At 49.2% G+C, this 25,925-nt stretch overlaps 1 protein-coding gene across 1 annotated transcript; it reads left to right on the top strand.

The window, feature by feature from the left end:
• The first annotated feature begins 5,718 nt into the window (after positions 1-5,718).
• Positions 5,719-17,627, top strand: LOC147092201 (ecto-ADP-ribosyltransferase 5-like). The gene is made up of 3 exons (XM_085975568.1): positions 5,719-5,765; positions 7,125-8,037; positions 17,574-17,627. Exons 1-3 carry the CDS (start codon positions 5,719-5,721, stop codon positions 17,625-17,627), a joined length of 1,014 nt encoding a protein of 337 aa, XP_085831694.1.
• The last annotated feature ends 8,298 nt before the right edge of the window (positions 17,628-25,925 follow it).

Below are 25,925 nucleotides of genomic sequence, written 5' to 3'. Positions count from 1 at the left end.
TCCGTGCTTCCACTGTCAATTAAGCATTTAACCCGGCACCCGTTTACCTCGATGTCCACCATTGATCTGGATAGCGGGTGCGGCCTGGTCTGGTCCACTGTGACCGATGCCACTGTAGGGCCCTGATCGATACAAGATGGCGTCCACGCTGTCTGCTCACAAGATGGCGGACCCCACGAGGTCGGGCAAGATGGCGTCCAAGATGGCCGCTCCCACGGCGCACACGCGGCGGTGGCGGGTTTTCCGGCGGTTGGTTTTCCGGCGGGGTTCCCTCTGCACACCTTCCCGAAGTGCCCCTTCTTACCGCACTTAAAGCAGGTGGTGCCTTTCGCCGGGCACAGATTTCTGGTGTGCTTTGGCTGCCCGCAGAAGTAGCAGTTGGGTCCCTGACGCGTCGCGGCTGTCGTAGGGCTTCTGGGGGGAGAGCGGGGCCCAGCCGGTGTCGGGCTGTCGGGCGGGGAAGATGCCTTCCAAGATGGCGGCGCCCTCGGTGCACACGTAGCGGCGTGGATGGCGCGGGCTGAAGAGTAGGCGTCCGAGTTTCTCTGGGCCACATCCAGGGATCGCGCGGTGTCCGCAGCCTGTTTCAGGTCCAACCCCGTTTTTTCCAGCAGCCTTTGCCGGATGTAAGTGGAGCTGAGGCCTGTGATGAAGGCATCGCAAACAAGCTCGTCAGTGTACACTGCGGCTTTTACATCTCGGCACTTGCAGCCTTTGCCAAGCATTTTCAGGGTGCTTAGGAACTCCTCCACCGATCCCCCAGGTCGCTGTGCGCGAGTAGCGAGCAGATGCCTAGCATACACCTCATTCGTAGGCTGCTGGTAATGCGCCTTTAAGATGTCGCAGGCGGCCAGGTACGTCTCGGCATCTTGGATGAGGGGGTAAACCTGGTGGCTTACCCAATTCCGCAGAATTCCGAGTCTCATCCTCGCAGCGTCCGTAGCGTCTTTGACGGCTGCGGAATTGTCCAGGAAGGATTCCATACACATAAACCAGTGTCCGAAGCGTGCTGATGCGTCCGGAGCATGTTGATCCAAATCCAAACGTTCGGGTTTCAGGAGTTGATCCATAGTGTTGAAAAATAAGTTAATAAAATTGATGTGCCTCAATAATTCCGAGACTCGAAGTTAGCAGAACAAAAACAAGGCTTTTATTAACTTAGAAAGTAACACGTAAGAGAGAGAGATGTCTTCCTTCTGGAGACTGAGGCCAGACTGAAGCTAGCTTACAAACGGGGCCAGGTATGGGCGGAGCCCTACACACAGCACATTCCAGCACATTCCAGTATACAATACAGCACATTCCAGTACACAATACAATGAGGTCTGGGGGAAGGGAAATGACACTGAAACCGATCTCAGTCACAGGCAGTGGTGAATGGAATATTTCATCACACTCAGAATCCAATTAATATGTATGCTCAGTTCCCTGAGTTTCGTTTTCCCGATACTGGCTTTCGCGGGCTTACTGTCCTCAATCCACAAGCCTGTCTGGCTTGCAGTAACAGAAATCAAATGGTCCCAGAAACTGATCACGAGGTCCGGAGGCCATTTTGTATGCCCTTTTTGTTAAGTATGTGTATTGTATTGAACAATTAACACAAAGACTTAAACGTATAACTCAAACAGGTCTTTACTGGTTGGAGGTAGGGACTGTACGTAGGTCTTTACTTCATGCCCACAGGCGGGAACTGAGGGGAGATCAGTACCCACAGTACTATTTATACCCCTATGGCCAGGAGTGGTACTGCATATCACTACGCCCTACAAGTAGTGCAGTCCTGTCCATAGGTTCAAAGTAGCACACATATTACATACACAACATTCCTCCCTTCCTAGCTTTACAGTCATCTCCCCATTTAACATAACGTAATAACATATATACATATATAACTTCAGGTTTACATAACAGAATAACATAGATACATAGATAACTTCATGTCAAAACAGATCACAGATTCAGTCTCTGCGGAAAACAGTTCACAGATTCAATCTCTGTGGTGTAGTCGGTTCACGTTGCTGGAGTGACTCATTCAATAGTCCTTCCATGGATTTAACAGTTTGAACTTCCGAACTGAATTGGCTCCGTTCGGAGGGACCACGTGTGTGATCTGGTAGAGGTAATAATGGTTCAGATGGGTCATCTTCTATTTCGACTTTTCCTTTTCTGCTTCTTGGAGACTCTCTGGGCTCCACTGTCAGCTGCCAGCTGCATGCGCAGTTCCTCCTTCTCTTCCTCCTTTTTTCGTAGTAGAGCCACCTTCTCCCGATGTTCCGTAGACTTTCGGTGCTCCTCCATGATTTCTGTATGGTGGGAGTCGAAGTTACAAGTTGGGCAGGACAGGACATAGTAATATTCGGTGTCGTCCTGATCTAGGCCAGTGAGAGGGTCTTCTATTTCCTCCATACCCAGCTGGGCGTTAGCCAGCTTTTGTTCCAAGTCCAGACATCTTTCCTGAAGAGACTTCTTCATGCGTACCTCTTCATCCAGCTTTTTCTGGGCTTTCAGCAAGTCGTTTACTAATGACCTCATTTGAGATTTTACTACTTCAACTTCTTTTGGAGATTGATTGATCGGACTATTCAACCCCTCTACCGGAGCAGCTGTTTCAGCGGTCTGTTGTTCTACGTTGACGTGAGTTAGCGTACTTTTGGCATCCAAGGGCTGCTCTGTTGCAGTCATCTCAGTCTGTGTTGCCACCTCAGCTCTTCCAATAACCTTTGAGAGCTCCGAACCCCTTTCGTTTGAATATTGAAGTTCGTGTTCAAGTTTTTCCCATTTCAGAGTCCTGTCCTTCAGCATATGCAGGAGTTGGCTGACCGTTAACTCCTCTGACATCAGACGTTTTGTGTGCTCCTGCTCCATTTTCTCCATCAGCTGCTTCTGTTGTCTTTCCAGATTCTCCAACTCTATATCAAAGAACTCTTTCGTTGCATTCAACTCTTGCTCAAAACGGCGAAGCATTTGTTCTAATTGCTGTTGTAGTTTGAAATGGAGTTGAGTTCGAGCCCGGTGTCCCTCAGAAATGGGCACATCAGTAGACTTGCCAGACTCAGAATCCACAGTTAAACTATGTTGTTGTTGCTCAGTGGAATTCTGTGCTGAAACTTTGTCTTTTGCACCTGAGTTGGGCTTACCATCATCCGTTCCAGAGTCTGGGCCGACTATCTTCACCGAGTTCTCACTCGTTATTGTTTGTAGGAAATGCCAGTCCATATTCATTTTCCTAATCCACTCCCGTCCTAGTAGTGGAGAACCTCCTTCAGATATCACATATAAGTCCATTATTTGACTGTCTTCGCCCTTGTGGACCACTGCAACCTCTATTTTCCCGATGGGGTACACTCTTTGCCCCGTGTATGTTTTCAATATAATCCCCGTATCCTGTAGGGGAATATGTTGGAATAACTTTCCGTAATCTTTCTTATTTATGACCGCCAATGCCGATCCAGTGTCCAATTCCAGTTTTACTTGGACTCCTTCTATCTGAAGAGTGACCCAAATTGTCTGGAGGTCTGCACCCTTACCAGCGTTGAGTACTCTTAAGCTAGCCAGTTCATTACAGCTTAAGCTAGCCAGTTCATTACTGCTAGCATCTGAATCGGACTCCTGTTCGGTCACCTTGTGTACCTTTGCGTATTTTCCTTGCGGTGACTTCTTGTTGCTGGTCTTCTTCCCTGACCTGCATACTCTAGCTATATGTCCAAGCCTACCACAAGTTCTACATTCTTGGTTTTTAAACCAACACTGGTTCTGATCATGCATTGTCTTTCCACAACGATAACATTTGCCAGAACTCACACCCAATTTGTGTGCACTGAGCTCCGGTGACCGTAGCTGCATTACTGCCGTGCCTCTCGCTGCGGCTTCGTGTGCTGCTGCCATAGTAACCGCCTTCTCAAGCGTCAGCTCATTCTCCTCGAGCAGTCGCTTTTGTGTATCCTGTTTAAATAAACCACACACAAATTTGTCTCGTAGTGCATCTGTCAGTCCCGTTCCAAACTGGCAATATTTCGCTAATTTACGCAATTCCAGCAAATATTCAGCATTGCTTTCATGCTGTAGCTGCCTTCTGTCATAAAATTTAAATCGTTCCGCTAGCATCAGCGGCGTGGGGTTTAGATGATCTTTCAGGACAGTAACAATCTCATCGAACGTCTTATCCGCCGGTTCATCTGGTGATAACAGGTGTTTCAATTGCCCGTATGTCTTCGCACCCATTAAATTTAATAATGTTAGAGCTTTATCTTGGTCACGAATTTTATTGGCCTTACAATAATTTTTTACTCTTTCAACATATATGGCCCAATCTTCGAGGTCACTATCAAAGGTGCTAATATTCCCGTGTTTAGGCATTGTAGATTTGCAATTTCTCAGATTTTATTTTGTTTACTTGTTATCAAAGATGGCGGCTTCCCGCTCTTGCCGTCGTCCTCCGCCCACAAAATGGCGGTTTTCCCGCGCTTGGCGGTCTTCACCCGTCCCCCGACGCCGTCTCCCTTCAGCCCCCGAGTGCGGCCTTTATCTTCGCCATGATCGATAGCCCGCGCTGTGCACCGCGGCTCTCGCACCTTGAGCATCTGCAGCCGCCGCGCCTTTCAGTCCGAGTGCGGCCCTTATTTTTGGTCCCGATCGCTGGCCCGCGCTGCGCCTCGCACTTGAAGCGGCTCCCGGCCTCTGGCTCACCCGCTCGCGCGGCTCTTGCTCGCTCCCTCCCGGGCTCTGGCTTACCCGCTCGCGCGTTTCACCGCGGCTCTTATCAGGGATTGCGATCGCCCTTATCTTCTCCAACTTCCCCAGCCCTGTCTTTGCAGCCAACGCTGCACGGCTTACCCCACCACCGAGGTTGAACAAGGAAACTGCAGAAAGACTTCTGTCAGTCGCTGGAAGCTGCCAGGATGGCTGCTGCACTCCAGTGCTCAGTCGCTGATGGAGGCTTCAGAGTCCTAAAGCCTGTCACTTCTAGTGGGGTGGTGATGTTTGAAACCTCTCTTCAACTGCCGCAGGGTAAGAACCTGACTCGTCGCCAGTGTTAAGTATGTGTATTGTATTGAACAATTAACACAAAGACTTAAACGTATAACTCAAACAGGTCTTTACTGGTTGGAGGTAGGGACTATACGTAGGTCTTTACTTCATGCCCACAGGCGGGAACTGAGGGGAGATCAGTACCCACAGTACTATTTATACCCCTATGGCCAGGAGTGGTACTGCATATCACTACGCCCTACAAGTAGTGCAGTCCTGTCCATAGGTTCAAAGTAGCACACATATTACATACACAACACTTTTATCAAAGGTTTTTCTGTACAAACTTACTTTTGGTCAATAAACTGTCTTATTAACCCTATTTTCTTGCGTGATTAATTACTGAAAATTTCGAATCTTACAACAGTGAGAAGTTGTTTAAAGTGGAGAGGACAATGAGACAGTGTGCATTTATTCATTGCCCACAGACCAGTCAGAAGTGTGAGATGCAAGGTGGAAAGTTTTAGATAGGAGGAAGTGGTTTCACTTTGTCACGTGGATTACAATAATTCAGCTGAGCGACTAATTTCTTGCAGTGTGTACGTGATTGTGAAGACAAGTTGGTTTATTGCCGAAATCTTTGTGTTGAAGTAAAGATGGAGTGGCTGTTTCACATTCTGTTCCTGACGTCCTGTGAGTATCACAATGCTGACTTCAATTCCCCAAACCCTTTGTCCTCTCCTGCTACACATGTTCCTGATCAATGACTTTCTTTCCTACCTGTCAGTCGTGGCTCAGTGGGTCTCAGTCTCTCTCTCGCTCTGTCGGAGGGGCAGTACTGAGGGAGCGCTGCACTGTCGGAGGGGCAGTACTGAGGGAGTGTTGCACTGTCGGAGGGTCAGTACTGAGGGAGCGCTGCACTGTCGGAGGGGCAGTACGGAGGGAGCACTGCACTGTCGGAGGGGCAGTACTGAGGGAGCGCTGCACTGTCGGAGGGGCAGTACTGAGGGAGCGCTGCACTGTCGGAGGAGCAGTACTGAGGGAGCGCCGCACTGTCGGAGGAGCAGTACTGAGGGAGCGCCGCACTGTCGGAGGGGCAGTACTCAGTGAGTGCCGCGCTGTCAGAGGGGCAGTACTGAGGGAGTGTTGCACTGTCGGAGGGTCAGTACTGAGGGAGCGCTGCACTGTCGGAGGGGCAGTACGGAGGGAGCGCCGCACTGTCGGAGGAGCAGTACTGAGGGAGCGCCGCACTGTCGGAGGGGCAGTACTGAGGGAGTGCCGCACTGTCGGAGGAGCAGTACTGAGGGAGTGCCGCGCTGTCGGAGGGGCAGTACTGAGGGAGCGCCGCACTGTCGGAGGGGCAGTACTGAAGGAGTGCTGCACTGTCGGAGGAGCAGTACGGAGGGAGCGCTGCACTGTCGGAGGGGCAGTACTGAGGGAGCGCTGCACTATCGGAGGAGCAGTACTGAGGGAGCGCCGCACTGTCGGAGGGGCAGTACTGAGGGAGTGCCGCGCTGTCAGAGGGGCAGTACTGAGGGAGCGCTGCACTGTCGGAGGGGCAGTACTGAGGGAGTGCCGCACTGTCGGAGGGGCAGTACGGAGGGAGCGCTGCACTGTCGGAGCGGCAGTACTGAGGGAGCGCTGCACTATCGGAGGAGCAGTACTGAGGGAGCGCCGCACTATCGGAGGAGCAGTACTGAGGGTGTGCCGCGCTGTCAGAGGGGCAGTACTGAGGGTGCGCTGCACTGTCGGAGGGGCAGTACTGAGGGAGTGCCGCACTGTCGGAGGGGCAGTACTGAGGGAGCGCTGCACTGTTGGACGAGTCATTAAGTTGAGGCCCCGTCTGCTCTTTCCGGTAGACCTAAAAGATCCCACGGCCACTATTGGAAGAATAGCAGAGTGGAGTTCTCCCTCGTGTCCTGGGGCCCAATATTTATTCCTTGACCAATGTCACTTAATACTAAAACAGAATATCTGGTCATTTTCACATTGCTGTTTGTGGGAGCTTGCTGTGCACAATTGGCCGCCGCTTTTCCTACATTACAACAGTGACCACACTTCAAAAGCACTTCATTGGCTGTGAAGCGTTGTGGCACATCCTGAGGTCGAAAGGGCGCGTTATAAATTGGAGTTCTGTCTTTCTGATTGGCCGGTAGGAGTCTGGTCAGTTTACCCGTGAATCCTGAGGGTGTCGTTTGTCCGAGGCTAACTCAAAGCACAGAGTTGAACATGGAAGAAAATTCTGCCGCCTTGTACTTCTCTCGGAGCAAGGCGTCCGATGACTTGGCGATAAGATCCCTGCGGACAGAGCTGGAGGTTGACGAGTCATTTAAGGATATCTGGGAAAAAGCCAGTTGGAAACAGAAGAATCTCAAAGTGGCTGGTGGTCTCCGAGAGGAGCATGTCATCGCCATGGCCACCTACACCTTTGGTGGAGCTTTGTATAGTAGCTTGAACAAAGAGGTTCGAAGCTATGGCGGTGACCTCAACATATACAATGCTTGCTTTAACCTGAAGAGCTTTCACTACCTTCTCTCTGTCGCCCTGGACGAGTTGAGAAACAGCTCCATTGGGCGGCTGGTGTATCGGGGGACAGAGAGTCAGATCCCTGGGATGCTGGACACAGAGATGAGGTTCGGAATATTTGCCTCCACTTCCTTCAGTGAGGCAGAGGCTAAGGAGTTTGGGACAAACACTTTCTTTGTAATATGTATATCGTACGGTGTCGACCTCCAAAGGTTCTCATTCAATCCGTCGCAACAGGAGGTCTTGATCCCACCTTATGAGATTTTCAAAATCACAGGCTCGTCAGGAGGGAAGAGATACACCCTCGACTCGACAGGCTACAAGGGAGTGAAGGTGGATCTGGAGCTGAAGTCAGACGGCACCGGTCGTCTGATCGTTTCCGCCACCAAAACCGCCTGGTGGGTCTGGTTACTGACCGCTTTGGGGATCTTAGTCATTCTGGGGGTAGTTGGGGGTCTCATCAGGTGCAACCCCCAATGCTATCACTACGACGCCCTGAAATGCCAAGAGCTGACCATAAAGAAGAATACCCTCAGTCAACTAGTCCTGGGACTCAATAAAGTAACTGATAACAATACTAACAATAACCAGTCCCAGGACAGTGACAGGGTAACACAAAGAATTCGACCCAACACAATCGTCGCTAAGCAAAAGGAAAAATATCTGTCATATTGGGCAGAAACAACAAAAACCCAAAGCAAACTCAATTGCTACTTGGCCCTAAACAGACAATACAACATAGCTGATTACCTGACCATGGTAAAGGATAACAAACTGAGAAGAACCTTGACAAGGTACAGACTTAGCGAACATAGCCTAGCGATCGAAAAAGGCAGACACAGGCAGACCAGGCTGCCAAGAGAAGACAGGATATGCTCTCACTGCAGTCAGGGAGTAGTTGAGACAGAGATGCACTTCCTCACAGCCTGTGGAAAATATCAGGGCATCAGAGAGAATTTCTATCAAAAATTCTCACAAATATGCCCTGAATTCAGAAATCTGACTGACAACCAAAAACTCCCATTCCTACTGGGGGAGGAGAGAAGCTGTGTAACACTGGCGGCACACTATGTTACAGCTTGCCATGAACAGAGGGACAACCAGTAAACTAAGACAAGAGTATATATAAACAAGGCGAAAATATATTTATAAACTCAGGGATATACCTGTTTATACACTGTATGAATGGAACCGCGTTTATGTGTTCAACCATAAATGTATTTTGATGCTTTGGCAACATAAGATGTACCTTATCATGCCAATAAAGCGATTTGTATTGTATTGTATTGTATTGTACTGCAGTGACTGAATCCCACCTCCCTAACCCCAAACCCTCTAACCCCTCACCTGTCACCCTCCTAACCACTCACCACTCTAACCCCTCACCCCTCTAACCACTCACCCCTCGAAACACTCACCCCTCTAACCCCTCACCCCTCGAACCCCTCACCCCTCCAACCACTCACCCCTCGAACCCCTCACTCCTCTAACCACTCACCCCCTCTAACCACTCACCCCTCTAACCCCTCACCCCTCTAACCCCTCACTCCTCTAACCCCTCACCCCCTCTAACCACTCACCCCTCTAACCCCTCACCCCTCTAACCCCTCACCCCCTCTAACCCCTCACCCCTCTAACCCCTCACCCCTCTAACCCCTCACCCCCGCTAACCCCTCACCCCCTCTAACCACTCACCCCTCTAACCCCTCACCCCTCTAACCCCTCCCCCCCTCTAACCCCTCACCCCTCTAACCCCTCACCCCTCTAACCCCTCACCCCCGCTAACCCCTCACCCCCTCTAACCACTCACCCCTCTAACCCCTCACCCCTCTAACCCCTCACCCCCTCTAACCCCTCACCCCTCTAACCACTCACCCCCTCTAACCACTCACCCCCTCTAACCCCTCACCCATCTAACCACTCACTCCTCTAACCCCTCACCCCTCTAACCCCTCACCCCTCTAACCCCTCACCCCTCTAGCCCCTCACCCCTCTAGCCCCTCACCCCTCTAACCACTCACCCCCTCTAACCCCTCACCCATCTAACCCCTCACCCCTCTAACCCCTCACTCCTCTAAACCCTCACCCCCGCTAACCCCTCAAACCCTCTAACCACTCACCCCTCTAACTCCTCACCCCTCTAACCTCTCACCCCCTCTAACCACTCACCCCTCTAACCCTTCACCCCTCTAACCCCTCACCCCTCTAACCCCTCACCCCTCTAACCCCTCACCCCCGCTAACCCCTCACCCCCTCTAACCACTCACCCCTCTAACCCCTCACCCCCTCTAACCACTCACACCCTCTAACCCCTCACCCCTCTAACTCCTCACCCCCTCAAACCCCTCACCCCTCTAACCCCTCACCCCTCTAACCCCTCACCCCTCTAACCACTCACCCCTCTAACCCCACACCCATCTAACCCCTCACCCCTCTAACCCCTCACCCCTCTAACCACTCACCCCTCTAACCACTCACCCCTCTAACCACTCACCCCTCTAACCCCTCACCCCCGCTAACCCCTCACCCCCTCTAACCACTCACCCCTCTAACCCCTCACCCCTCTAACCCCTCACCCCTCTAACCCCTCACCCCTCTAACCCCTCACCCCTCTAACCCCTCACCCCCTCTAACCCCTCACCCTCTCTAACCCCTCACGCCTCTAACCCCTCACCCCTCTAACCCCTCACCCCTCTAACCCCTCCCCCCTCTAACCCCTCACCCCTCTAACCCCTCACCCCTCTAACCCCTCACCCCCTCTAACCCCTCACCCCTCTAACCCCTCACCCCTCTAACCCCTCACCCCTCTAACCCCTCCCCCCTCTAACCCCTCACCCTTCTAACCCCTCACGCCTCTACAATACAATACAATAATACAATACAAATCGCTTTATTGGCATGATAAGGTACATCTTATGTTGCCAAAGCATCAAAATACATTTGTGGTTGAACACATAAACGCGGTTCCATTCATACAGTGTATAAACAGGTATATCCCTGAGTTTATAAATATATTTTCGCCTTGTTTATATATACTCTTGTCTTAGTTTACTGGTTGTCCCTCTGTTCATGGCAAGCTGTAACATAGTGTGCCGCCAGTGTTACACAGCTTCTCTCCTCCCCCAGTAGGAATGGGAGTTTTTGGTTGTCAGTCAGATTTCTGAATTCAGGGCATATTTGTGAGAATTTTTGATAGAAATTCTCTCTGATGCCCTGATATTTTCCACAGGCTGTGAGGAAGTGCATCTCTGTCTCAACTACTCCCTGACTGCAGTGAGAGCATATCCTGTCTTCTCTTGGCAGCCTGGTCTGCCTGTGTCTGCCTTTTTCGATCGCTAGGCTATGTTCGCTAAGTCTGTACCTTGTCAAGGTTCTTCTCAGTTTGTTATCCTTTACCATGGTCAGGTAATCAGCTATGTTGTATTGTCTGTTTAGGGCCAAGTAGCAATTGAGTTTGCTTTGGGTTTTTGTTGTTTCTGCCCAATATGTCAGATATTTTTCCTTTTGCTTAGCGACGATTGTGTTGGGTCGAATTCTTTGTGTTACCCTGTCACTGTCCTGGGGCTGGTTCTTGTTAGTATTGTTATTAGTTACTTCACTGAGTCCCAGGACTAGTTGACTGAGGGTATTCTTCTTTATGGTCAGCTCTTGGCATTTCAGGGCGTCGTAGTGATAGCATTGGGGGTTGCTCATTTGTAGGTGATTCCAAAATTTGGTGGCTCTTTTTTGGATAGTGATTATTAATGGGTATTGGCCTAGTTCCGCCCTGCATGTGTTGTTTACTGTTTTCCTTTGAGTCCGGAGGATACTTTTACAGAATTCCGCATGTAGGATCTCAATTGGGTGTTTGTCCCATTTTGCAAAATCTTGTTGTGTTAGTGGTCCCCAGACCTCACTGCCATAGAGTGCAATTGGTTCAATTACTGATTTGAAAATTTTGAGCCAAATGCTAATTGGGATTTCTATTTGGATTGATTTTTTGATGGCATAGAAAGCCCTTCTTGCTTTCTCTTTCAGTTCATTCACAGCCAGTTTGAAGTTTCCCGTAGAACTGATTTTTAAGCCCAAGTATGTGTAGTGAGTGGTTTGTTCAATTTTGGTTGTTCCTACTGTGAAATTTATTGTGGGTCCATGTTGTTTGGATCTTTGCTGGAACACAAGGACTTTGGTTTTTTGGGGATTTATTGTCAGGGCCCAAGTCTGGCAGTACGACTCCAGCAGGTCCAGGTTCTGCTGTAGACCCTCCTTAGTTGGTGACAGCAGAACCAGGTCGTCGGCATAGAGGAGGAATTTAACCTTGGATTCATATAGGGTGAGGCCGGGTGCTGTAGATTGTTCAAGTAGTTTTGCCAATCCATTAATGTAAATATTAAAGAGTGTCGGTGAGATTGGCGAGCCCTGCGTCACCCCCCGCCCCTGTGGGAAGTATTTTGTTTGTTTGTCTCCAATTTTAACTGCACATTTATTGTTTGTATACATTGATTTAATTACATCATATGTTTTACCTCCTACCCCGCTTTCGATAAGTTTCAGGAATAAACCGTCATGCCAGATGGAGTCGAAAGCCTTCTGGAAATCTACAAAGCAAGCGTAGATTTTGCTTTTGTTATGGTGAACGTGTTTGTCAATTAGGGTCTGTAGGGTGAAGATATGATCGGATGTTCTATAGTTTGGCAGGAATCCAATTTGGCTTTTACTCAAGACATTGTGCTCCTCAAGGAAGTTTATAAGTCTTTTGTTTATGATGCTACAGAATACCTTCCCCAGGTTACTGTTTACACAGATGCCTCGATAGTTGTTTGGGTCGATTTTGTCCCCACTTTTGTATATGGGTGTTATGAGTCCTTTGTTCCAGATGTCAGGGAAATAACCGACACTCAGAACCAAGTTGAAGAGTTTTAGGATAGCCAGTTTCAGTTTGTCGTCTGCGTGTTTAATCATCTCCTTTAGTATGCCGTCTGTCCCGCAAGCTTTTCCTGGTCGCAGGTCCTTGAGTTTTTCAAGAAGTTCTTTTTCTGTTATTATGGCGTCTAGCGGGTTTTGGTTATCTTTTATAGCCATTTCAAGCTTTTCAAGTTTTTTGCGTATTTGGTGTTGCTCTGGTCCTAGTGTGTTTTTCTGGTATAATTTTTCAAAGTGGTTTACCCATGTGTCCCCATTTTGAATGGACAAATCGTCGTGTTGTTTTTTGTGTAGTGTTTTCAAGTTGTCCCAGAAACAATTCGACTCAATGGATTCCTCCATGGAGCTGAGTGTATTCTTAATAAATTGCTCTTTTTTGGTCCTGAGTGTGTTTCTGTATTGTGTTAGCGTCTGACAATAAGTAAGGCGTAATTCCTCGTTTTCTGGATGTCTGTGTTTTTGGTTTGATAGTTTTCTAAGTTTTTTCCTCATGTTATGGCAATCATGGTCAAACCATTTTTCATAGTTTTTTGTTTTGGGTTTGTTCTTGCGAGCTTTCAAGTTTGCATTTGTTGCCAAATTATCAAAAATATTGTTTAGTTTACTAACTGCCCGGTTTACGCCTTCTTTATTGTGAGTGTATATGTTATCCAGAAAGGTGTCTAAGAGAGCTTGAGTTGATGCATTGCTAATTGTTTTCTGGTATTTTTCCGTGTCGTTTTTGGCCCATCTGTACGATTTTTTGGTGTTGTACAGTTTACTGGGTTGTGTTTCTATGTTGTTTGTTTCTGTCTTTTTGAGAAACATGGTAATTTGACTGTGATCTGACAGTGTTGTTTGTGGTTTGACTGTGAATGCTCTGAAAGAGGATGGGTCCAAGTCTGTAATCATATAGTCTACTGTGCTGCAGCCAAGAGGTGAGCAGTAGGTCGATCTTCCTAGGAGGTCTCCTATGAACCTACCATTGACAATGTACAGACCCAGGTTTCGACAGAGTTGTAGTAGCTGTTTACCGTTGGTATTTGTCTGCTTGTCGCAGTTATGCCTGTATGGAAGGGAAGGGATGTCAAAGTGGTTATTGCTGAATACGTAATTGTTTCCCTGATTATTGGTGAAGTCTGGTTCTTCGCCCGTTCTTGAATTGAGGTCCCCACAGATCAACACGTTCCCCTGGGCCTGGTATTGGATAATTTCCCCCTCCATGTTGGAGAAGGTGTCCTCTTTGTAGTATGGGGAATCGATTGGAGGGATATAAAGTGCGCAAATGTACACATCTTGGGTGTTTGAGATAATCTCCCTCTCAAGTTTGAGCCACATATGGTTTTCGCCCTTTTTTATAAATTTGATGTAATTCTTAAGTTCTGTTTTAAACCAGATCAGTATGCCTCCGGAGTCTCTGCCTTGGGTTACACTTGGTAATTTATTGGAGGGGACCACTAGCTCAGTGTACCCTTGGGGACAGCCGGTGTGTCCTTTTCCTTTATACCAAGTTTCCTGTAAAATGATAATATCTAGATCTTTAGTTTCCTCTATGAACTCTGGGGTCCTACTCTTCACTTCTCGCAGTGAAGAGCGTAGACCTTGGATATTCCAGGTCGAAATATATAAGGATTTCATGTTAAGTTTTATCTTTTTCTATGATAGGTTAAAGAGTGGTACGTGTTTGTCGTGTCTAAGTGTGGGGAAAAAAAAGATCACCCCAGTTGTCTACAAAAGTTAATACAATTTGGTTACAGTTCTTTCTATTAATTAGTCCTTGATCCATAAGGCGGAAGTAGATGCTGCTGCACATCTGCTTATTGTCTCTTAATGGATTGTTTCTGTCTGAGGTATTGCGTACGTCCTGTGCATCTCTCCCTCTGTCTGGCTGGTAGCGGTCCTATTCCCCTGTGGGACAGGAGTGGTGCAGGTCTGATAATGTTGTTTTGCATGGGGATCCTCTCCGGTCTCGGTTGGTGTGGTGGTGGTCTTTGTAGTGTTCCTGATATGTACCCCGCTGATCTCTGGTGGTCGGGGGGGGGTCCTCTTGGAGTCTGGGTATGGACCCGGTTAAAAGCGACGTCCTTCAGGGCTTTAGCAAAGATCGATATTTTTTGCCTTTGGATGTGGACGTGGTCGTAAAGACATTCTTCATCGAGGGTGGGGTGTTGGGCCAGGTGTACGTTGTGGTTTGATTCGCAGTCTCTTGCTATGCTGGCATTTATCTCATGAATTGTGTTGTTGTTGAAGTCTGTTCTCGGCAATATTGTGGAAACAGTGATTCTAGTGTTTGGAAATGTACTGCTTGCCTTCCTAATCATTGCTCTGAGCGATGTTGCTACCTCTTTCTGTTTGGCCTTTAGGTCATTTGTGCCCGTGTGTATTATTATGTGTTGGGGGGAGCCTAATCTGGCTTTGGTCAGCCATCCCATGGCTCTGTCTGTTGTTGGGCACCAAATCTTTTCTACTTTACTTCTAGGGAAGAGCTTTTTCTCCCATAGAAATTTCCCATTTGAGTCTATGAGTATTACGACGTCAGCCTTGTTTGTGTTTACTGTCTGGTGGCTTTCGCCTGGACTCATAGTGTGTGTGCTGGGCTGGGGTGTCTGGTGTGTGCGTACCTCTTGTGAGCGGCTCGCTTGTGGTTCCCCGGTGGTGGGGGAAGATTGCGAATCAGTATGCTGGTCGGTCTGTGTGGCACCCCTTGTATTGTGTGTCTGTTGCTTTTGTTCCGTGTGGGAGTGCAGCCGTTCCGTCCGGCTCTGTCTTGTCTTATCTCTAGTCTCTGGTTGCTGGTCTAATGGTGTTTTCTCTCCTCTATGGCTCTCTTCTTTTTCCTGCAGCTCTTTCACCTGATTCTTAAGTAGATTCACCTGGTTATCAAGTCTATTCAGCTCTCTCTTGTGTCTCTCCCTCTCCTGCTTTTGTTTGTCATTCAATTTGAGGACCTCCTCTCTAAGTTTAACCATCTCTATCTCTAATTGATAAAATTTATCTTTTGGTTGTATCTGGCTGTGTGATCCCGGGGTATGTGTCTGGTCGGCCCTGGAAGGCTCACTCACTTCCTGGCTAAGCTGGTCGGCCCTGGAAGGCTCACTCACTTCCTGGCTATGCTGCTCTTCTCTTGTTGGGCTGGGAATGGTAGGGGAACTATGTGTGGCTTCCTCCGTGGTAGTTATGCTGGGGTTTGTCAGTTGTATCGTGTGGCTGTGGTTCCCCGGGGTTAGTGTCTGGTTTGAACTGTGTGGCTCGTTCATCCCTTGACCATGCAGATTTTCTCCTGGTAAGTTGTCAATGTTGGGGGGAGTGCGGGCCACTCTGGGGCTGTTCATTCCCCTCGTAGTTGATCTTTTCAGTGTCCTGAAGGCCGTTGCAAATTTGTCGAGGTTGCCTTGCACTAATATTGTTCCGGTATTGTACGCGTTGACAGTCGTGATTGAACTGTCTCCTGGTGTGTTAATTTTCATTATGGACCCATTTGCGGTATTTTTTAGCTTAACACTGGTATAGTGTGATTTTATTGCTCTGATCCAAGCCGCTGGCTGATCTGAGTAGAATATGAGGTTACTTTTTGTCCCATTGTTGTAACAGTCAGTAAAGAGAGTTTCTGGTTTTTCTCTCATCTGAGCATGCTTGATCGTTTTTATAGCTTTTTTTGTGGTGTTGGGGGGAATCTGGAAGCGGGGCTGTTGTGGATCTTCTGATTCGCTCATTTTTGGTAAAGTATTGTTGATCTTAGAATAAGCTTTTCTGGGGCCCCGGGTTTGGTGTTACCCTCTCCCTGTTCGCGAACTTTCCCGGTCCCCCTCTCCGACCCCGTGGTCCCTGGGCCTCGGCTCCTGGGTTCACCCTTCTCAGGTCTGAGTCTGTGAGCCACTGTTTCCCGGTGCCTTCGGGCTGTTCCCCTCCCCCTCAGAGGTCTCTGGGCCTTTGTTTCGGCCTGGCTCCTCGGGCCTTTCCCTGGGCCTCCCTCCCTGGGCCCTGTACTCACGGTCTTGGTTGCGAGCCTTCTGGTTGCTCTCCTTCTCCTCAGAGGTCTCTGTGCCTGCTGGCCTGGCTCCTCGGGCCTTTCCCGTGCTGGATTGTTGGGCTGTGGCCCGAGTCCCCTCGGCTGTGCTGATTGCTGGATTTCCGGGCTGCGTTCCGAATCTCCTCGGCTGTGCCGATTTCTGGGATGCGGCCCGAGTCCTCTCCGCTGTGCCCGTTGCCGGGCTGCGTTCCGATTTCTGGGATGCGGCCCGAGTCCCCTCGGCTGTGCCGGTTGCTGGACCGCTGGGCTGCGGCCCGAGTCACCTCGCCTCCTCGAACTCGGTCCCGATGCCGCCGACTCAACCACCGCTGCTGAAGCCCCGTGTGGCTGCCGTTCACTGGTTTGTGTAGTTCTTCTCTTGTTTCTTTTTTTTTTTGCTTTGGCTTTTTTTTTTCCTCTATTTTCCTCTGGGTTTTTTTTTTTTTTTTTGGTAGTCTTTCTGGCGGTCTTTTCCTTCTCTACTTTGTCTAGACTAATCTAAACTTAAACTAACCTAAACTAAACTAACTTAACTAGAACTAAATTTAATTTTAAAACCTTTTTAAAAATTGAAATGAAATGAAACCTTTTTTTCCCCACTTTAGACACTAAAAACACTAAAATCTCAGCAGCCCATCTTCAGCGTGTGTATTCACTCCATCTGCTCCTATGGATGCTCTAACCCCTCACCCCTCTAACCCCTCCCCCCCACTAACCCCTCACCCCCTCTAACCCCTCACCCCTCTAACCCCTCACGCCTCTAACCCCTCACGCCTCTAACCCCTCACCCCTCTAACCCCTCACCCCTCTAACCCCCCCCCCCACTAACTCCTCACCCCCTCTAACTCCTCACACTCTCCCCAACTGCAGCCTGGTCAGTTGTCAGAAATCATACGTCTAGTCATCGCTGAATTGACCAATCGCTGGTGTCAGTACGTACGCGGTGTTTTTGCTTATTGTCGCTTGAGCTTAAAGTAAAGGGATAGCCCTGTGTCTGCTAAAGTATAACCGGGAATTGTTATACGCAACATAACTGATGGATGCTTGCTTGCAATCTATTGCTAATTTTTAAGTTAAAGAAGTGTATAAATGTAAAGTTGTTCAAGCAGCACGAAAAGGCCCAATGCCTAGGCCCGCGTGTTCTATCTGTGACTATACTCCACTTTGTAAATTGCTTTTTGTGCTGAAGTTAATGAATAAAATGTTTATAACCAGAAGACTGAATTTGTTACTACTCAAGTGAACAAACAGAAGTAGGTTCAGGACAACACTATGTAACAGGATCGAGGGGCTGAATGGCCTCCTCCTGTTCTTGTGTAACAGGCTCGAGGGGCTGAATGGCCTCCTCCTGTTCCTGTGTAACAGGCTCGAGGGGCTGAATGGCCTCCTCCTGTTCTTGTGTAACAGGCTCGAGGGGCTGAATGGCCTCCTCCTGTTCCTGTGTAACAGGCCCCAGAGGCTGAATGGCCTCCTCCTGTTCCTGTGTAACAGGCCCCAGAGGCTGAATGGACTCCCAGTGTTCCTGTGTTTTTCTTATTCGTTCATGGGATCTGAGTGTCGCTGGCAAGGCCAGCATTTATTGCCCATCCCTAGTTGCCCTTGAGAAGGTGGTGGTGAGCCGCCTTCTTGAACCGCTGCAGTCCGTGTGGTGAAGGTGCTCCCACAGTGCTGTTAGGGAGGGAGTTCCAGGATTTTGACCCAGTGACGATGAAGGATCGGTGATATACTTCTAAGTCAGGATGGTGTGTGACTTGGAGGGGAACTTGGAGGTGGTGGTGTTCCCATGCGCCTGCTGCCCTTGTCCTTCTAGGTGGAAGAGGTCGTGGGCTTGGGAGGTGCTGTCGAAGAAGCCTTGGCGAGTTGCTGCAGTGCATCTTGTAGATGGTCCACACTGCAGCCACGGTACCCCGGTGGTGGAGGGAGTGAATGTTCAAGGTCGTGGATGGGATGCTTTGTCCTGGATGGTGTCGAGCTTCTTGAGTGTTGTTGGAGCTGCACTCTTCCAGGTAAGTGGAGAGTATTCCATCACACTCCTGACTTGTGCCTTGTAGATGGTGGAAAGGCTTTGGGGAGTCAAAAAGTGAAACATTTGCCAAAGAATACCCAGCCTCTGACCTGCTCTTGTAGCCACAGTATTTATGTGGCTGGTCCAGTTAAGTTTCTGGTCAATGGTGACCCCCAGGATGTTGATGGTGGGGGATTCGGCGATGGTAATGCCATTGAATGTCAAGGGGCAGTGGTTAGACTCTCGCTTGTTGGCGATAGTCATTGCCTGGCACTTGTGTGGCATGAATGTTACCTGCCACTTATCAGCCCAAGCCTGAACGTCGTCCAGGTCTTGCTGCATGCGGACATGGACTGCTTCATTATCTGAGGAGTTGTGAATGGCGCTGAACACTGTGCAGTCATCAGCGAACATCCCCATTTCTGACCTTATGTTGGAGGGAAGGTCATTGATGAAGCAGCTGAAGATGGTTGTGCCTAGGACACTGCCCTGAGGAATCTTAGCGACAAGAACAGGTTGGAGAAGCTGGATTTGTTTCCATTAGAGCAAAGGAGGTTGAGGGGTGATTTGATCGAGGTGTACAAGATTATGACGGGTTTGGATAGGCTAGACGGGGAAAGGCTGTTCCCACTAGTTGATGGTACAAGGAATCGGGAAACAGATTTAAGGTTTGGGGCAAGAGATACAGGGGGGATGTGAGGGAAAACATTTTTACGCAGCGAGTGGTGAGGACCTGGAACTCGCTACCGACGTAAGTGGTGGAAGCGGAGATACTCGATGTTTTCATGGGGAGACTGGATAGGCACTTGAGGGAGTGGAGAGAGTGCGGCAAAGATTCACCAGGCTGATACGGTGGCATAGTGGTTAGCACTGTTGCCTCACAGCGCCAGGGACCCGGGTTCAAATCTGGCCTCGGGTGACCGTCTGTGTGGAGTTTGCACATTCTCCCTGTGTTTGCGTGGGTTTCCTCCGGGTGCTCCGGTTTCCTCCCACAGTCCAAAGATGTGCGGGTTAGGTTGATTGGCCATGATAAAAATTGGCCCTTAGTGTATTGATTTCTTTGTGGGTTCAATGACGACTCATTTATGAAAGAGAAGGTCTTTTAATCTAAAATCTGTTCAACTCTTTTTAACAGCCTTTACAGGACACATCATGCTGTGATGCATCTAGAACGAAACTGAAACTAAAACTAACTGCCTTGCTTGTCTGTGTCACATGCCCTCTGCTGGTCAGGCACAAGCAATCAATACATGCAAACATGCTGGAAATGCATCATAATCAAACAGGCAAATACCATCTCTATTTGCTGATATCATTACATCTCCTTTTCTCAAAACAAAAGTATTTTACTTTTAACTAACAACATGTTTTCTTTGTATTAATCTGCATTTTAACTGTAACACTTAATGAACTTACATTATCATTAACATGATCAAGGTTTTTTAACCTTGCTTTGTGTGTTCACATGAAATATGTCAATACACTAGAACTTGAAGAAAGAATAAGATAACAATACTTCCTTCCATAACAATAGTCCTTAAATTTGCTCAATGAGTCTCTCAGGAGGCTTCACGTGTCTTGAGGATTTTCTGATTGATTGCCCTTGAATCTGAGTTGTTGCCTCAGATGATTGGTTCTCAGCTGTGTGATCAGGTTGTTCAACAGTATCAGTCTCTTGACCTGCTGTGGCTGGTCCCATGAGAAGATCTCGACGATTTCTTCTCAGAACAGCACCCTCATCTGTCTGAATGGTGTATGATCTTGGTTGAACTTCACTCAGGACAGTTCCCTTCTGAGTCCATGTGTTTGTTTTGTCTTTGAACCTTACTTGGTCACCAGTGTGGAGTTCAGGTAGGTTTTGTGTTCCTCTGTCATAGTAGTACTTTTGCTTTTCTTTCTGTTGTTCTTTGAACTTCCTCACTTTCTATTTGCTGATATCATTACACTTAGTGTTAGGGGGGATTAAATACGTGGGGCTATGGGGTTACGGGGATAGGGCTTGGGTGGGATGGCTGTCGGTGTATGGACCGGGGGCTAAGGTTTGGATGATCAGCCATGATCTCGTTGAATGGCGGAGCAGGATCGAAGGGCTGAATGGCCTACTCCTGCTCCTATCTTCTATGTTTCTATGTTTCTATGATACCTGGGATGGCAGGGATGACGTATGAGGAGAGATTGTGTCGATTGGGCTTGTACTCGCTGGAGTTTAGAAGAATGAGAGGGGATCTCATTGAAACTTATAAAATTCTTACAGGACTGGACAGACTAGATGCAGGAAGGATGTTCCCGATGGTCGGGGAGTCCAGAACCAGGGGTCACAGTCTAAGGATAAGGGTCAGAGATGAGGAGGAATTTCTTCACCCAGAGAGTGGTGAACCTGTGGAATTCTCTACCACAGATAACCTCCCAGAGATGTCGGGGAACATAGGGTCTGATGAAAGGGAGGAACTGAAAGAAATCAGTATTTGTAGGGAAATGGTTTTAGGGAAATTGAATATAAGAACATATGAAATAGGAACAGGAGCAGGCCAATCGACCCCTCGAGCCTGCTCCGCCATTCAATAAGATCGTGGCTGATCTGATCCTAACCGCCAATCTACTAACCCCTCACCCCTCTAACCCCTCACCCCTCGAACCCCTCACCCCTCTAACCACTCACCCCTCGAACCCCTCACTCCTCTAACCACTCACCCCCTCTAACCACCCACCCCTCTAACCCCTCACTCCTCTAACCCCTCACCCCCTCTAACCACTCACCCCTCTAAACCCTCACCCCTCTAACCCCTCACCCCCTCTAACCCCTCACCCCTCTAACCCCTCACCCCTCTAACCCCTCACCCCCGCTAACCCCTCACGCCCTCTAACCACTCACCCCTCTAACCCCTCACCCCTCTAACCCCGCCCCCCCTCTAACCCCTCACCCCTCTAACCCCTCACCCCTCTAACCCCTCACCCCCGCTAACCCCTCACCCCCTCTAACCACTCACCCCTCTAACCCCTCACCCCTCTAACCCCTCACCCCCTCTAACCCCTCACCCCTCTAACCACTCACCCCCTCTAACCCCTCACCCCTCTAACCCCTCACCCCTCTAGCCCCTCACCCCTCTAGCCCCTCACCCCTCTAACCACTCACCCCCTCTAACCCCTCACTCCTCTAACCCCTCACCCCGCTAGCCCCTCACCCCCTCTAACCACTCACCCCTCTAACCCCTCACCCCTCTAACCCCTCACCCCCTCTAACACCTCACCCCTCTAACCCCTCACCCCCTCTAACCCCTCACCCCTCTAACCCCTCACCCCTCTAACCTCTCACCCCCTCGAACCACTCACCCCTCTAACCCTTCACCCCTCTAACCCCTCACCCCTCTAACCCCTCACCCCTCTAACCACTCACCCCTCTAACCCCTCACCCCCACTAACCCCTCACCCCCTCTAACCACTCACCCCTCTAACCCCTCACCCCCTCTAACCCCTCACCCCTCTAACCCCTCACCCCTCTAACCCCTCACCCTCTAACCCCTCACCCCTCTAACCCCTCACCCCTCTAACCCCTCACCCCTCTAACCCCTTCCCCCTCTAACCCCTCACCCTTCTAACCCCTCACGCCTCTAACCCCTCACCCCTCTAACCCCTCACCCCTCTAACCCCTCCCCCCCACTAACCCCTCACCCCCTCTAACCCCTCACCCCTCTAACCCCTCACGCCTCTAACCCCTCACGCCTCTAACCCCTCACCCCTCTAACCCCTCACCCCTCTAACCCCTCCCCCCCACTAACCCCTCACCCCCTCTAACCCCTCACCCCTCTAACCCCTCACCCCTCTAACCCCTCACGCCTCTAACCCCTCACCCCTCTAACCCCTCACCCCTCTAACCCCTCCCCCCCACTAACCCCTCACCCCCTCTAACCCCTCACCCCTCTAACCTCTCACCCCTCTAACCCCTCACGCCTCTAACCCCTCACCCCTCTAACCCCTCACGCCTCTAACCCCTCACCCCTCTAACCCCTCACCCCTCTAACCCCTCCCCCCCACTAACCCCTCACCCCCTCTAACCCCTCACCCCTCTAACCCCTCACCCCTCTAACCCCTCCCCCCCACTAACTCCTCACCCCCTCTAACTCCTCACACTCTCCCCAACTGCAGCCTGGTCAGTTGTCAGAAATCATACGTCTAGTCATCGCTGAATTGACCAATCGCTGGTGTCAGTACGTACGCGGTGTTTTTGCTTATTGTCGCTTGAGCTTAAAGTAAAGGGATAGCCCTGTGTCTGCTAAAGTATAACCGGGAATTGTTATACGCAACATAACTGATGGATGCTTGCTTGCAATCTATTGCTAATTTTTAAGTAAAAGAAGTGTATAAATGTAAGGTTGTTCAAGCAGCAGGAAAAGGCCCAATGCCTAGGCCCGCGTGTTTTATCTGTGACTATACTCCACTTTGTAAATTGCTTTTTGTGCTGAAGTTAATGAATAAAATGTTTATAACCAGAAGACTGAATTTGTTACTACTCAAGTGAACAAACAGAAGTAGGTTCAGGACAACACTATGTAACAGGATCGAGGGGCTGAATGGCCTCCTCCTGTTCTTGTGTAACAGGCTCGAGGGGCTGAATGGCCTCCTCCTGTTCTTGTGTAACAGGCTCGAGGGGCTGAATGGCCTCCTCCTGTTCCTGTGTAACAGGCTCGAGGGGCTGAATGGCCTCCTCCTGTTCTTGTGTAACAGGCTCGAGGGGCTGAATGGCCTCCTCCTGTTCCTGTGTAACAGGCCCCAGAGGCTGAATGGACTCCCAGTGTTCCTGTATTTTTCTTATTCGTTCATGGGATCTGAGTGTCGCTGGCAAGGCCAGCATTTATTGCCCATCCCTAGTTGCCCTTGAGAAGGTGGTGGTGAGCCGCCTTCTTGAACCGCTGCAGTCCGTGTGGTGAAGGTGCTCCCACAGTGCTGTTAGGGAGTGAGTTACAGGATTTTGACCCAGTGACGATGAAGGATCGGTGATATACTTCTAAGTCAGGATGGTGTGTGACTTGGAGTGGAACTTGGAGGTGGTGGTGTTCCCATGCGCCTGCTGCCCTTGTCCTTCTAGGTGGAAGAGGTCGTGGGCTTGGGAGGTGCTGCTGAAGAAGCCTTGGCGAGTTGCTGCAGTGCATCTTGTAGATGGTACACACTGCAGCCACGGTACCCCGGTGGTGGAGGGAGTGAATGTTTAAGGTCGTGGATGGGATGCTTTGTCCTGGATGGTGTCGAGCTTCTTGAGTGTTGTTGGAGCTGCACTCATCCAGGCAAGTGGAGAGTATTCCATCACACTCCTGACTTGTGCCTTGTAGATGGTGGAAAGGCTTTGGGGAGTCAAAAAGTGAAACATTTGCCGCAGAATACCCAGCCTCTGACCTGCTCTTGTTGCCACAGTATTTATGTGGCTGGTCCAGTTAAGTTTCTGGTCAATGGTGACCCCCAGGATGTTGATGATGGGGAATTCGGCGATGGTAATGCCATTGAATGTCAAGGGGCAGTGGTTAGACTCTCGCTTGTTGGAGATAGTCATTGCCTGGCACTTGTGTGGCATGAATGTTACCTGCCACTTATCAGCCCAAGCCTGAACGTCGTCCAGGTCTTGCTGCATGCGGGCATGGACTGCTTCATTATCTGAGGAGTTGTGAATGGCGCTGAACACCGTGCAGTCATCAGCGAACATCCCCATTTCTGACCTTATGTTGGAGGGAAGGTCATTGATGAAGCAGCTGAAGATGGTTGTGCCTAGGACACTGCCCTGAGGAATCTTAGTGACAAGAACAGGTTGGAGAAGCTGGATTTGTTTCCATTAGAGCAAAGGAGGTTGAGGGGTGATTTGATCGAGGTGTACAAGATTATGACGGGTTTGGATAGGCTAGACGGGGAAAGGCTGTTCCCACTAGTTGATGGTACAAGGAATCGGGAAACAGATTTAAGGTTTGGGGCAAGAGATACAGGGGGGATGTGAGGGAAAACATTTTTACGCAGCGAGTGGTGAGGACCTGGAACTCGCTACCGACGGAAGTGGTGGAAGCGGAGATACTCGATGTTTTCATGGGGAGACTGGATAGGCACTTGAGGGAGTGGAGAGAGTGCGGCGAAGATTCACCAGGCTGATACGGTGGCATAGTGGTTAGCACTGTTGCCTCACAGCGCCAGGGACCCGGGTTCAAATCTGGCCTCGGGTGACCGTCTGTGTGGAGTTTGCACATTCTCCCTGTGTTTGCGTGGGTTTCCTCCGGGTGCTCCGGTTTCCTCCCACAGTCCAAAGATGTGCGGGTTAGGTTGATTGGCCATGATAAAAATTGGCCCTTAGTGTATTGATTTCTTTGTGGGTTCAATGACGACTCATTTATGAAAGAGAAGGTCTTTTAATCTAAAATCTGTTCAACTCTTTTTAACAGCCTTTACAGGACACATCATGCTGTGATGCATCTAGAACGAAACTGAAACTAAAACTAACTGCCTTGCTTGTCTGTGTCCCATGCCCTCTGCTGGTCAGGCACAAGCAATCAATACATGCAAACATGCTGGAAATGCATCATAATCAAACAGGCAAATACCATCTCTATTTGCTGATATCATTACATCTCCTTTTCTCAAAACAAAAGTATTTTACTTTTAACTAACAACATGTTTTCTTTGTATTAATCTGCATTTTAACTGTAACACTTAATGAACTTACATTATCATTAACATGATCAAGGTTTTTTAACCTTGCTTTGTGTGTTCACATGAAATATGTCAATACACTAGAACTTGAAGAAAGAATAAGATAACATTACTTCCTTCTATAACAATAGTCCTTAAATTTGCTCAATGAGTCTCTCAGGAGGCTTCACGTATCTTGAGGATTTTCTGATTGATTGTCCTTGAATCTGAGTTGTTGCCTCAGATGATTGGTTCTCAGCTGTGTGATCAGGTTGTTCAACAGTATCAGTCTCTTGACCTGCTGTGGCTGGTCTCATGAGAAGATCTCGACGATTTCTTCTCAGAACAGCACCCTCATCTGTCTGAATGGTGTATGATCTTGGTTGAACTTCACTCAGGACAGTTCCCTTCTGAGTCCATGTGTTTGTTTTGTCTTTGAACCTTACTTGGTCACCAGTGTGGAGTTCAGGTAGGTTTTGTGTTCCTCTGTCATAGTAGTACTTTTGCTTTTCTTTCTGTTGTTCTTTGAACTTCCTCACTTTCTATTTGCTGATATCATTACACTTAGTGTTAGGGGGGATTAAATACGTGGGGTTATGGGGTTACGGGGATAGGGCTTGGGTGGGATGGCTGTCGGTGTAGGGACCGGGTGCTAAGGTTTGGATGATCAGCCATGATCTCGTTGAATGGCGGAGCAGGATCGAAGGGCTGAATGGCCTACTCCTGCTCCTATCTTCTATGTTTCTATGTTTCTATGATACCTGGGATGGCAGGGATGACGTATGAGGAGAGATTGGGTCGATTGGGCTTGTACTCGCTGGAGTTTAGAAGAATGAGAGGGGATCTCATTGAAACTTATAAAATTCTAACAGGACT

Source organism: Somniosus microcephalus, unplaced genomic scaffold (assembly GCF_052327205.1).
Source record: "Somniosus microcephalus isolate GS21.2 unplaced genomic scaffold, FLI_Smic_1.0 unresolved_chr2, whole genome shotgun sequence".
Taxonomy (NCBI): domain Eukaryota; kingdom Metazoa; phylum Chordata; class Chondrichthyes; order Squaliformes; family Somniosidae; genus Somniosus; species Somniosus microcephalus.
This window is presented reverse-complemented; position numbering and strand designations above follow the sequence as displayed.